Source organism: Metopolophium dirhodum, chromosome 3 (genome assembly GCF_019925205.1).
Source record: "Metopolophium dirhodum isolate CAU chromosome 3, ASM1992520v1, whole genome shotgun sequence".
In the NCBI taxonomy this organism is placed as follows: Eukaryota; Metazoa; Arthropoda; class Insecta; order Hemiptera; family Aphididae; genus Metopolophium; species Metopolophium dirhodum.
This window is the reverse complement of record NC_083562.1, coordinates 5,253,466-5,267,960: the sequence shown is the minus strand read 5'-3', so window position 1 is coordinate 5,267,960 and position 14,495 is coordinate 5,253,466. Positions and strand designations below refer to the sequence as shown.

The following is a 14,495-nucleotide window of genomic DNA, read 5'->3' as shown; positions in this document are numbered from 1 at the left end:
CTTACAAACATTTATCCTAGAATTATAAATCTCTGTAGCTTTTGATCTGGCTCGTTGTCTGGTTTCAACATTCGAGTATCTAATTTATTGTAATCAAAAGTCCTGCCGAACATTTCTAAATTACAAATTCCTTGCGCGGAACGCCATCCTACAAAACCTGTGAATAGGTACGTCATTATAAAATCATATTATACAGGAATTATTAAGAAATTTACCTGACGACGTTATGGGAATGCACAATGGTGATGGTACTGCGTCGATCAACGGTTGAATTCTATCTTGTTTACGTAGCTTTTGTCTTCTGAGATCGATAAAATTTTCCGGTAATCCTAAACTAACAGCCTGTTCGCTCCACATCTACAAACATTTAAATGAACAATTTATATAGTTTTATTCCATCTATTAGGCATTTTGACGGGCGTGAGATCATTGCACAGGCCACATACGACGAAACCTTACGCGAATACGGAATAGTCTCAGAATAAATGCGTAAGAAACATACGACGTTTGCAATAATTTGGTGAGTATAATATTGACGACCTTGGGCCTGAGACTTTATTTTTTCCACATTTCGTGTTCATAGGTTTACCTACCAGGTTTTTAGTTTTAAATTAAAAATGCATTTTGTTTCATTTCAATTGAGTGTAAAAACTTAATTTTAAGCTCACTGCTCAGACGTGAATGCTGGTAGGCACATAGGCGCAAATAAGGGGATGTCTTAGCCCCAAAAAAATCCATCGACTTGTACATTTTACATAAAAGCATCCATAAGAGTATCTATTATTGACCTGAGTTTAGCCCTAAAAATGTCAAACACAATTTTCGGCTATGGGTACTGGGTAGGCAGTACCTACCGTTTAGGGACGTATAGCGATGGACAATATACCTTCAGTGATTTCTTGTCAGCCCATTCCACGGATAACTGTGCATCACAAACTACGGTGCCTAATTATATTATTATTATCAGGGCTCCAAATTGTATGCAAAAAGTGTTTTAGAATATACAAACTATCAGTTGTGCAAAATCAGTTAAAGTGATATCATTGATACCCATCGGAAAAAATGGTAATTAAAGAAAAATTCTTGATTAAAATCATTTAGTTTCATTATAGGTACCTAAATAATTGATATTTGGTAATAAGCATAATATTATTTATAGGTATATATCATACACATTATAGAACAATAATATAAAATATATATGCATACATCAATACATGATACATGCTAGTTCATAGGTAAATATAGGTACGTACCTATACTACGGCCCAGGAGAGAGTACTTCTCGCTCGCGCATCCAATCGCGGTGGCGGCGGCGGCCAGCGTACGGGAATGTTTTTGTGGTGGGAATGCGCGAAAACGGACACGTTTGAGCCGCCGCCCAGAAGTGCTCTCTCCTGGGCCATAGTATACATAAGTTAATAACGCATCAATTCGTTAAAAGTTATAACATTAGATAAGTCATAACCAATTCAAATGTTCAATAATAAAATAAAATAAAAAAAGTGGGCCAGTGGATGTTGCTCTTCTGTACAGTAGGACGTAGGTTACAAGTGGGTACCTGAATAATGGATGGTATTAAATTTGAATTCAATGATATAATATCGTTGTATAAGAAAAACGATTCTGAGCGAAGACGGTCAGACAGCGTATGATATTACTAAATATATTTATGATATTATTGTGAATAAAGTAATTTATATATTTACCTATTAACGTGGAACTTTGTTTTAAGTTTTAAATCCTTAACTGTAAAAGTTGAACATTTTATAAATGTTTAACTACAAAATAATTATTAAATTTTAAATTTGATAAATTTTGTCAAAATTCGAACTTTAAATGCTTATAAAAAAAAAATTGTGCCTATATATTTTTAATATTTTTCAACTGCTGTTGTAATAATATATCAAGAGCCTTGCATTACATTTTCACGCTTTTTATCCATCAAATAAAATTTTATTGATATTTATAGAAAAAAAAACTAAAAAAAAGGTGGATAAGTGGATGTCGCTCTGCTGTACGGTAGGTTACAAGTGGGTCACTGTAATGGATGGTGTTAAATTTGAATTCAATGATATAATATCATTGTATAAGAAAAACGATTCTGAGCGAAAACGGTCAGTCAGCCTATGATTTTACCAAGTATATTTAATGATATTATTGTGAATAAAGTAATTTATATATAACCTATTTACGTGGAGCCTTGTTTTAAATTTTCAATCCTTAGCCATAAAAGTTAAAAATTTATTAATTTTTAACTACAAAATAATTAATAAATTATAAATTCGATAAATGTTGTCAAAATTTGAACTTTAAATGCTTATAAAAAAAAACTGTGCCTATGTATTTTCAATATTTTTCAACTGCTATTGTAAAAATATATCAGGAGTCTTGTATTAAATTTTTACACTTTTTGGCCCAACAGATAAAACTTTATTGATATTTATAGAAAAAAAAACTAAAAAAATTGAAAACTGAAAATACCCGTAAACAGCTCAAAAAGTGTCAAAATATTTTCAAAATTGTATGGTGTATAGGAAATGCTAATATAAACATTCAGTGAAGTTTTCATGTATCTACAGTTATTCGTTTTTGAATTACAAGAAAATAAGGAAATCGGTACATGAGAAATCGAGTGAATATCTAATGTTGTAAAAATATGAATTTAAAACGCTCATAAAAATTTAATTTGACTTTCTTGTAGAAATTTTTTTTTTGATAAAGTTAGACAAACTTATGAGGAATCTTGTATTAGATTTTAAAATCTTAGATTTAAAAAGAAAAATTTTTATGAATTCTCATCAAAATAATTTGCTATTTTTCGTGATTTTTCCGTATTTTGTCAAAATTTGAACTTTAAATGCTTATAATTAAAAACTGTGACTAAGGATTTTTAATTTTTTTCATCTGCATTTGAAACAATAACCTAGGAGCCTTCTATTAAATTTTCAAGCTTTTTTACTCAACAGATAAAATTTTATTGATATTTATAGAAAAAAAAACTAAAAAAATTGAAAACTGACAATGGCCGTAAACAGCTCAAAAAGAGTCAAAATATTTTCAAAATTGTATTGTGTATAGAAAATGCAAATATAAACAACCAGTGAAAATTTCATGCATCTACGGTCATTTGTTTTAGAGTTACACCAATAACCAAAATCGATTTTGTTAAAAATCGATTTTGCGTAAAAATTCCCGTTTTTCCTTAATTTTTTTTTTGTTTTTCACATCGCTTTTGAAAACTACTGGGAAATTAAAATTTTGACCTCCCCAATGCACCAACGATATTCACTTTCCCATCGAACAAGATACTGAAGTCGAAAATCGAAGCATTATTTCGACTACTTATCGTGTACACAGACACAAAAATAAAAAAATAAAAAAAAATAAAAAAAAAATAAAAAAAATAAAAAAAAATAAAAAAAAAAATAAAAAAAAAAACACACATCATTGTAAAATCAATACATTCATCGTTTCACTCAGAATCTAAAATTGCAAACTGACAATGTCCGTAAACAGCTCAAAAAGAGTCAAATTATTTTATAAATTTTATCGTGGATAGAAAATGCTAATATAAACATTCAGTGAAATTTTCAAGTATCTACAGTCGTTTGTATTTTAATTACAACAAAATAAGGAAATCGTTACATGAGAAATCGAGTGAAAGTTGTAAAAATATGAATTTCAAATGCTCATAAAAATTTATTTTGACTTTCTTGTAGACATTTTTTTTTTTGATAAAGGTAGACAAATTTATGAGGAATCTTGCAATACATTTTCAAATCTTAAATTTAAAAAGAAAATTTTTTATGAATTTCTAACAAAATAATTTGGAAATTTTCGTCATTTTTACGTATTTTGTCAATATTTGAACTTTAAATGCTTATAAAAAAAAAAATCGTGAGTATGGATTTTTAATATTTTTTTATCTGTCTTTGAAACAATATATTAGGAGCCTTCTATTACATTTTAAAGCTTTTCTACCCGACAAATAAGTTTTTATTTATATTTAATATGTATAGATTAAAAAACTAAAAAAATTGGAAACTGAAAATGTCCCTTAATAGCTCAAAATAAGTCAAAATATTTTTAAAAAGGCATGGTGTATAGAAAATGCTATATGTACCTACAGTCATTTGTTTAAAAATATTGCACCAAAATCGATTTTCTTGGAAACAGATTTTGCGTAATTTTACTTTTGACTATATTAATTTTTACTGTTCTAAAAGGTGATGACAGACACAAAAATAAAAATAAAACACACATCATCGTTTGAATCTAAAATTACGGTTGGTAGGTACAGGTTAGGTCAGGATTTCATAAAGAGTGACGTTCGGACATGGAGCAATTTTAGTGTGAATATGGTGTGTTGGTTTGACTAAATCTCCAATGGGAGTAGGTACCATTCTTTCATTATATAATAACGTAAACGTAAATAATAACCCGACACTCGTCTGGTAATTTTTGTCGATAAAACTACGAAGTTCTAGTGGACTACCTAAAGTCCCTATAATACCTATAGGCTATGGACTATGGTGGTACGGTGTGAATAAGTTAATGGTATTAATAGGCAATATAGAATAAAATCAATCTAAATCGAGTTCCCACGAATTCCACGACTAATGTTAGTATTTTTGAATTATAACAAAATAACTTCATCGTATAAATAGATAGGTATATAATTTTATATTAGGTACCTGGGAATTTTTGCTCCCCGGTAAATACCAAATATTTTCACCTTTTTACCAGAAATTATGCTGAAGTAGAAAATCGAAGTATTTTTTCTGCTATATAGTGTCTTAAAACATAAATCATTGTAAAACTAATACATTCAACACTCTACTAAAAATCTAAAATACAAATCAAAACATAAATTAATGAAACAATAGCTAGTACACTTACTGTTTCCACGTTATTTTTCGAATAAAACCCCCACCGTTCCGGCCATCTGGCTCGCAATTCATTTTCTCTGTTTATTATAATTTTCCTGTGATGAAAAAAAAACTTATCTATACAATGACAATAATGTTAAAAAATGTAAAACAAAACTGTTCATTATTAAGTATGAAGATTTCACAAGATTTTTCTTTTTTACTCACAGTCTGCCGTCACATTGTACTTTGTCTATCTTTTTATTCTTCTTCCTTTCTTGCTGCTGCTGCTGCTGCTGCTGTGGTTTAACATTATTATTTTTATTATTACTACTGTTGTTGTTGTTATTATTAGGCTGTTTCGGTTCTTTGTGCAGCTCAGAGTTGGACATTTTACCGATTCAATGCAGTGCAATTGTCTACGATAGCGACGCCACTATCAAGTGAAACGTGAATCATTGTAATAAAGCGGATGTAACAAGAGCGTCGAGGGTACCAGCCACTATACCATGTTATCGTGTACATTATATACACTACAATTTCAGTCATTGACCCAACGTGTTGCTAAGAAACCACACCCACTAAAAACACATAATATTATTATTTCATCCATCAAAATCGACATTGTCATCGTAGTGTACACAGTGTAATGGCGCACACACACACTCACACAGTGGCGCCGAGTACGCACTTAAGGTGGTGCATTTGAACCACCTGAAGTTTTGGATGGATGAGTAGGTAAAAATAATTTATCCAGTACAATTAACACTAAAACTACAGTTACGTGCCTACAGATTATCGATACGTTTGTATATTTTATAAGATCATAGTAAATATACGTATTAAATATAAATAGCATCGAGTGAATGATCGAGTGCCTACAATTTTCAAAATAGTTTTTAGATTTTTCAAATAATCAAATGTCATCGAAATATTATAAGCGAAACCCCATTTTTGGGAGGGCCAACTTCATACAGCTACCCCCAATGACAATATTGTGTCCAATACAATTAACCTGAAAACAAAATATTTATTTAAAAAAACTAAATATCGATTGTTAATTATTTGCAATTGATTTACAAATTAATATTAGCATGTTTTTTGAATCGATCGGATAATGACGAAGACCAACTTCACGGGCAGTTAGTGTTTTTAATTTCTTATGTAAGTAAATTTATTTAAATACTATAAGGATTAATTATCCAGTCTTCTACATTTGCTAAAAATTGCTTCTAACTTTGTAAGTCGTCTTGGAAGTAACTGTAGCATAACTTATGCGCAATTTGTTGGGGCCGAGATTTTCTTAAGAAACATAATTCTTTATAACGTCACATGATAGTTTTTAAAATATAATTTATACGAATGAAGTCGGGTGATAATACAGCTAAAAATGGATGTTGGTTTATCCGAATTTAACATAAGTACTCATAAACTACTGGACTGCTTTCAATAAAAATTGTGTCAATAAATTCCTTAAGAGATTTATGGCAGTGTTTATAGTTTATTTTTACAATCCCTATAGGTATTTCCACTCATAGGTAGAAGATTTTTTTATCAATTTAGATGTTGCATATTATATTACCATTATAATAATAATTATAGTAGAGATATTATGGCAAATACATTTTTTTTACAAATATATTTATCGAAAAAACAAATCTTTTGCACGGGAAACGCTGGACAGCTAGTATTTAGATACCTTATAATATAAAGATAAAAACTGTTTTTTTTTCTAATGAATTGTCTTTATTATTATTAATCTTATCTTATGTATAATCTATATATTATATAATTCGAAAATACTTAATTATTATTGTGTAAATAATTAAACTAAACAATCTGTATCACTGTACCGATACTATGTTCAGATTTTCAAAGGCACCCGTTGGTAAAATGTACCCATATTAAAGAGGAAAACGATTGATTTACATATATAAAATTATGTTGTTGTAAAAGTCGGAGAAATCGGTTTATTCTGACTAGTATACCCAATATATTTATAAATATATTAAATTCATTAATGAATGGTTATTCAGGGGTATTCGCCCTGCTTTAGCTTGCAAAAGTACAAAATTGGTATAAGGGCACGCAGGGGCACCCGCGCTGGTATATGCATTTTATGAAGAAAAAAAAATGTTTGAGTAACTATGCAACAGGTTTAACTCGAAACTCGAACACCATCCAAATTGTCAGATCTCTCAGTTAAAGACAGACACAGTGACGATTTACAGATTACTGACTCATCATTTATGTCGCACTCGGTGAATTTGCTTAGGTCAGCAGAACACTGCAGCGTCGAGTACGAGCGTATTTATTATTATTTACATAATCAGTAGTCGGGTTCTGATCGTGAAGTAGAGACTAACAACAGTCCACTCTACATGTTTAACATAATAGTTTAAATTAATTTATTTTAGGTAGGTTTAATAATCTATCTCATAAAAAAACCATACTATTCATACGCATTGATATATTAAATCGTTCAACTTGTACTCCTCTACTCCCGTGATCTTCAATACCACCCTCAAGAACAGGATTACTCAGGTGATGTACCGTATTAGTTCATTACTATTTCAGACATTAAATTAATTATTTATGCACCATACATTGCTATATCGTGTTAGTTTATGATACGTGTCTAGGACCTGTAAAATATAACTAGGAAAATGTTAATTATATCAGTCAAACAACCAGATTCATTAGACCGGTTTGTGTAGTGACAATGGCCAACCAACTACTCTAGATAGGATTTGGTAAAAATATCGACAGTCACTTTGTTTGAAAGAACGAATGAGACGTGTTTACCCTTCCTGCTAATCACTTATTCCGTCACGTCACTTGAAGAATGATTTCTAAAAAAATGTATATCGTCAAAAACTTATTATACCTAGTGATTATAATATTTATTTATTTTTTGCAATTATTATCGTTTTCTGAAAATTTTGACTAAGCCCTCCCCCCCCCCCAATTAGGTATCTGGAGCCGCCCTGAAGGTTATACGTATAGCGCTTTTTCCCTACAAAGTTCTCAAAAGAAATAGACGAGTGTAAAGATTATACTGAAAAACGTATGTTTTTAAAATAATAAGTAACTAATACCTATTTAATTTCTAATATTTTGTATATCACAATTCGTTAAGGTTTTATTTTTAAACACCCATAGACAATAACAGTGGAAAAATTTAATTTAATTTAATTTTAGTTTAAAAACTTCAGAGAAACCTTTAAAAGCTTGTTATTAAAATTTAAAATTATGTGAATTTGGACACCAAAATAATTTCCAAATTTTTGTGATTTTGGAAAATGTTATCAAATTTAAACATTACATATGGCTTATAGCAAACATTTGAAAATTATCCATATTATTTGCTATGGTAAAAATAATTATATGCCTATTAAGTATTTAAGATTCTTGTACCTAAAGAAATGTCATTAACATAAAACAAAAAAAAACTAATAAATACAAAATGTTAAATGTCTGCATTATATCATATAATAAGTGTGCTAATTTTACCTGTGCAGTAACATAAAAAATGTCTAATGAGAATTTTTTAATTATTCGTAATTTAGTAATTAGTAGTATACCGTATAACCTTGAAAACCATAAAAATAAATTTAAAACTAAACGAGAACATTAAATGTTACTAAGTGCGAATTATTCTTCTAAACGTATTTGATAGTTGTTGTCCTAGAGGACGGTATCTATTACATTGACTAGTTTCAAACGTATCGACTTACAATCATATTATTATAATAAAATTGGAATATATTTTACATATAATAATGCGTATGTGTGTATTAGTTTTTAGATGTTGTATGCTCTCGGTCGTATGATAAAATAATGATATACTGCACTTGTATGAACTCTACTGGGAGGTGGCAATAATTGTTGTGGTATTCCTAACACGTAACTCCGTTTTAAAATAAATTATAAATGTGCACTTCGTCCTCGTACATACCTACCTCCTATTAAACGAAAATTCTGCGCAGCAGCTTCGAATTAATTGGGCAACCGCACTTGTAATATTATTATAATATACACATTATACGCAATTTACGTTCGACGACCCGGTGTATAGGTGCAGGATTGCATATTAAGAAAACATATCGAGAAAATTCATTACATAGTATACTCATGATGCTTATATATTATAATGTACTTCTTATACTATTTGATAATATCCACATTATATAAACGATATACGATACTAACTACTATTCATCGCGTAATGTGTTTACGATCGTTTATTTCGTGCGTCCGAGATCGCATGTTCGGGCTTTGCGTGGTGCAGGCCGCAGCCTGCGTAACGCGTGCAGTGGCACAGCCGTATATTTTTTATGATAATTATTGTCGAGATGATAATAACTCTGAAAAGTAATCTAACTATGTATACGATCTGTGTGGTATAATAGGTATACCTACATCACGGTACAACGTTAAAAAACTATTTCGTCGGGACCACGCGTTCGTATAATAATACTATATCAGGAGACGTTTGTGCGAGGAAATTATAATATAGTGTTATATTTTTAAGGTAATTATAATACATGCCATCACAATAATAATACACTTGAATACAGATAACGATAATATGAACGATGGGTGTTTGGAATACTCAAAAATTAAATCAATGCGATAATACAATATTATTTAATAGTTTATTATAATCACTATACATCTGTAATACGTACTAATGAAAGATAAATAAAAATAATAATATTATTATATTTCTATAATCCAAATCAAGTTCACACGGCGTAATGAATAGGCTATTTAGGTACATCACCGCCATGTTAATTTTTTTAATAAACCATTTTATTTACGAAATAGTTTAATAATTTACTTCGTGCTGTAAGTGCACGCATAAATTGGATTAATCGTAAAATATATCAGTCCTTTTCTCGGAGACCAGTTGATGGTTTTTAATATAAATTATGACCGTTTAATATACTATAAAGATTAAAGGTATTAACATTTTAAATTTTGATTAAAATTCGAAAATTCAGATTTCAATTTATAATAAACTTATTTAATGCGAATGAATAATTTAACTTTTAAACTGTTTAGAAAAACCAATAAATAAACCTATATACAAATAGACCCTTACATTTTTAAATAACGTCGAAAGTATATTATATAAAAAAAAAAAAATGAATAAATTTAGCAAGCCAATATACCTACCGAATTCGCGTAATAAGGTTTATATAAAACCGAGGTAGAAAAAGAGTTTATTTGTGCGAGAAAACCCATACACGGCGAGACTACACCTCACTGAAATGGGGGTCAGGTGATTTTCATACAATGTTGCACACTCGCCGCTGCTGAAAAAATAATGGTTTATCGTTTTTGTTCTCTTTGTTATAAAGATAGTTTAATCTTTATACTAGTTATTATCGAATTGTAAATTTATATATATATATATATTTCCGTGCTGCTTTTGGAGTGAATCTTTGATGGAGTCAATATTTTAGGGGTCTGTGTTTTTATAATAATATATGTGCCCTTAAACTAAATATTTTATTTACTTATATGTACATAATAAATGTACGTTATATTGGCATGATGTCGCTTCATAGGTTCGTGGGTGTACTATATAATACACCTATAAGTATAAAATATACGATCGAAATTGCACTTTTTTTGTTCCCGCCGTGAGTTGAGAACCTCAGGCTATGTATATTATATAGGTACAAATAGGATTTGAACACGAACCGAGTGCGAAGTGAAAACCAACTCAAATTTTTCAAACAAAAAATAATTATACAATAAAAACGATTCGTTTGAATTTTTAAAATTCAATCTCACTTGTATGCGATGGATTAAAGAGAAAATACAGACTTTGTATTAGAATTTTGATCAACGTACTGTTCTGTAGAACGACATTATATGTGTATTTTCTCGTTGGGTTTTTACGGTGTTTTAATTTTTAAGCAAAATTGTAAGTCAGTTTAAAATCCTCATAACTCACTTAAAAATTTTAAATTTCGGAAATACTAACGAGAAAACACAGATAATGTTCTTACATTTAAGTTTGATAATAGCTCAATTCGCTCTATTATTAAAGTAATTGTATGAAGTAAAATGTATTCCAATACAAAATTGGAAATGCTGAATACAAATGAGAATATATATAAAACATAAGATATTCACGATAGAAGGGCTGAGACCACATATTAACATAATGATTTCCAGATTTATGATAATGGACATTGGACTAACCACAAAGCACTGTTTCATGAATTCACAAACAATTTACCAAAGTCATTTGAAACTTTTTGATTTTAATTTATTATTAATTTGCAATCACCATTAGAAAGATTTACTTCTACAAACTTATTGATTTATTGCACTTGTTACTATTAATTCCAATAGAAAAAAACAATTAAAAAATATTATTATTTTTATCAGAAAAATAGCTGTTAGTACGATAAATCAAACGTTTTATTACAATAGATATCAACTGTAATAAATTCTTAATCATTATCATTATAAATGTGGAATATAAAACAACAAAACAGATTAAATAACTCGGTTCATTGTAGACCTTTTATTTTTCGAAAGGTTCTTCTAATGCCATAATAGTATACCTACAATTGGTTTACAGCTTAAAATAATAACTTGTAAACTATTAAAATACCTAAATTAAATCATGTTATTTGTAATATCATAATTTATATTCAATTAAACTAACTGTACTTTCAAGTTATATTTTACTGTGTGTTTGTGCATTTGTATTATTGTATTCAATAATTTATTTAGGTAGGTACTCTAAAGTCTAAAAATATTCAACCCTGTGTGTGCTTGTAATTAATATACATGTTTAACACTAATATATATTTTGTTTTATTTAATTATTTATATACATTATATTAATATACAACAATGTTTAACAGTTAACACCAACTAATGTCGATTGTTGAGTAGTATTTGTATTTCGTTAGAAGAGTCAATGGCCTTAACATAATTGTAAGTATAATTCGTGTTTATACATTTTTTTGTATTGAATACTTCTCATGATCGAATCCCATTATAAAACTTATAAACCGATTAAAAAGTTTAATTATTTAAGTTTGAATTGTGTACAATTCCATATGAAATAGCGACTATAAATTACGTGTAGGTACCTACCTAATGTTAGTAATAAAGTAAATTAATCTTTTCAGTGATAATTACCTAATTAAGTACCCTAGTATAATACTTTTAACAATTAATGTATTATTAGTGATTCTATATCTTTGTTCGTTTATTTAATTGAAATCTGATACATTTTACGTCGAAGTGATAAACTTGGACGTAAATATTAGTCTCGTTTACGATAAAAATATTACCTTAAAATAAAATAAAATAAATTGTATCAGTTAATGCATAACATTGTTAGTTACAACATTTTTAATCTTAGAAATAGTTATTATACATATAGCCATATAGGTACAACTTATAATAATATAAGATGTGGAATTCTAACTGTGTAGTATGTCCTACTCTATTGTCTCTAATCTCTAAATAGGTGGCGAACAACTTGAATTATGAGCACTGTTATTGCAATCGAATAATAGACAAAAGCTAAAACTATATAAAAATAATACAATAATATAGCATTACAGTCGGGTACTTGCGTTATTTATTGTTATACCCACCTACTGTTATGTTAATTTCGGATTACTGTCAAACACAGTCATACAAACATTCGATTCAAATAATCGGATATTATTTTTTATAAATATTACCTACTCGTCAGCCATCAGTTTAATATTATCGTTGGTGATTTAACGAAAAATAGTGTACACAGTTACTATTTACATTTCGAAATTGCAAATACTACGTTTGCTAAACGTGGAGTTTGTTAGTGCTTTCATCCTGTAAACTAAAATATTATGATATTTTATAATGAGGTTTAAATAGTACAAGTACTTATAGGCTATTATAGGTATTGATTTTTTTTTTTTTAGCATAGGTAGGTACAATTTAATAGTGTGACCACTTCACTGTGTCTTTTCAACATATACGCAAAACCCTTCCATGTGATATTATAACTTTAATGATAATTATGTATTAGTTACATAACAATACATATATAGACTCATTTATTATTGTATATTAGTTTACTTAGTAAAAATATGTAAGTATAAATTATAATATAATTTATGTATAGCGCATACAATAATAAATTATAGCCTGTAGGTATAGTGTATGGGTATATTAATTCAACAGACGTTTTTACAATTAGTAAACTCATTAGTCAGTCTCATTGATTAACCTTGTGGATTATTATTGATTAGTGATTCCATGGTTGATTTCTCAAAATAAGTTTCTATAACTATTATAAAAACACACACTTTTCTTTAATTTATTAGTTACACATAAATAAATATATAAAATATAATATTATCGCAGACATAATTTATACATTTTACGTGGTACACATTTTTTTTTTTTACTTCATAATTGGACTAATGGTTATAGTTTCGCCGCCGTCAATTTCTTCAGAAATATACACTTTACTAGAAATAATAATATGAAGTGAAGTGGTTTTCTATTTCCTTCTGCACTGAGGCTGATACCGAGTTTAAACCCGTGCAGACGGTGCTGGCCACACTGTCCGTCTGTCCTATTATATGTTCCATACATTTTATGTAATTTTAAAATCTAAAATTTGCAACTGAAAACAAAATTGTAGCGTTGAATCGATGCGTTAATATTGTTACGAGAACGCAATATAATATTGTCAATTATTGTCAAACAAAAAGTTATATAATATTTATTCAAGTTAATGCATAGACGTCGAATGGATAAAAAGGTTATAAAACTTAAACTCTACCACTCCCCCCCTCTTCCCTCCCCCATCACACACACGCAAACAATGAATTCTACCTCATTATGACATTATTATTATAGCGATGACGTGCACGAGTATATTTCTTCTGTAACTACGTTGTGATTAAATTTATCTAAGGATGTCGTCAAGTATATATGTATAAATCGCATACGCATTAAGTATACATAACATTATTATATTTTAATAGTAATATTATAGTGTAGAAAGTATTATAGGTACAGAATATAATAATTGTCACGAGTATTTACAACAGACAGTTTATGACACATTGTCTCCTCGTTATTATATTATATATTATTGTAATGATAATATAATATATTACATTATAATATTATACGAAAACTCGCAACATATATGCGTATACTGTACGCGTAGGTATACGATATATACTATATTACTATATGTACACTGCATATATAAAAGCACACACACACACACACACACACACACACACACACACACACACACACAATGTGTACAGCAAACAACAATAATAATAGTGTACAGGTTGTTAGTAAGTCGCGCATTTCGTCTAGAACGCGAAGCGTCTCGCGTGAAATCGTTCTATTTACCTACGATTTTATGTGGTTCGAATTCGATAAGTCTTATAGCCGTTTTCTGATGGTATAGGACCATCACGACCGAGTGCAATGTTATAGTAGATAGGTACATGTGTTACTAGTATACGTCCGGACAAGTCTCCTATACGCACCAATAGGTACATAATGTTATGATATGTTATGTAATGTTATTTTGCGCCACCGATACAACTATATATTGTATACCAT

At 29.1% G+C, this 14,495-nt stretch overlaps 1 protein-coding gene across 1 annotated transcript; it reads right to left on the bottom strand.

The window, feature by feature from the left end:
• Window positions 1-4: 4 nt before the first annotated feature.
• LOC132941589 (ciliary microtubule inner protein 1-like) lies at window positions 5-5,430 on the bottom strand. Its single transcript, XM_061009709.1, has 4 exons — window positions 5,100-5,430; window positions 4,903-4,987; window positions 216-357; window positions 5-157 (listed from the first exon to the last, which is right to left on the bottom strand). The coding sequence occupies exons 1-4, from the start codon at window positions 5,261-5,263 to the stop codon at window positions 12-14; spliced, it is 537 nt and encodes a 178-aa protein (XP_060865692.1). The 5' UTR covers window positions 5,264-5,430; the 3' UTR covers window positions 5-11.
• Between the last annotated feature and the right edge of the window lie 9,065 nt (window positions 5,431-14,495).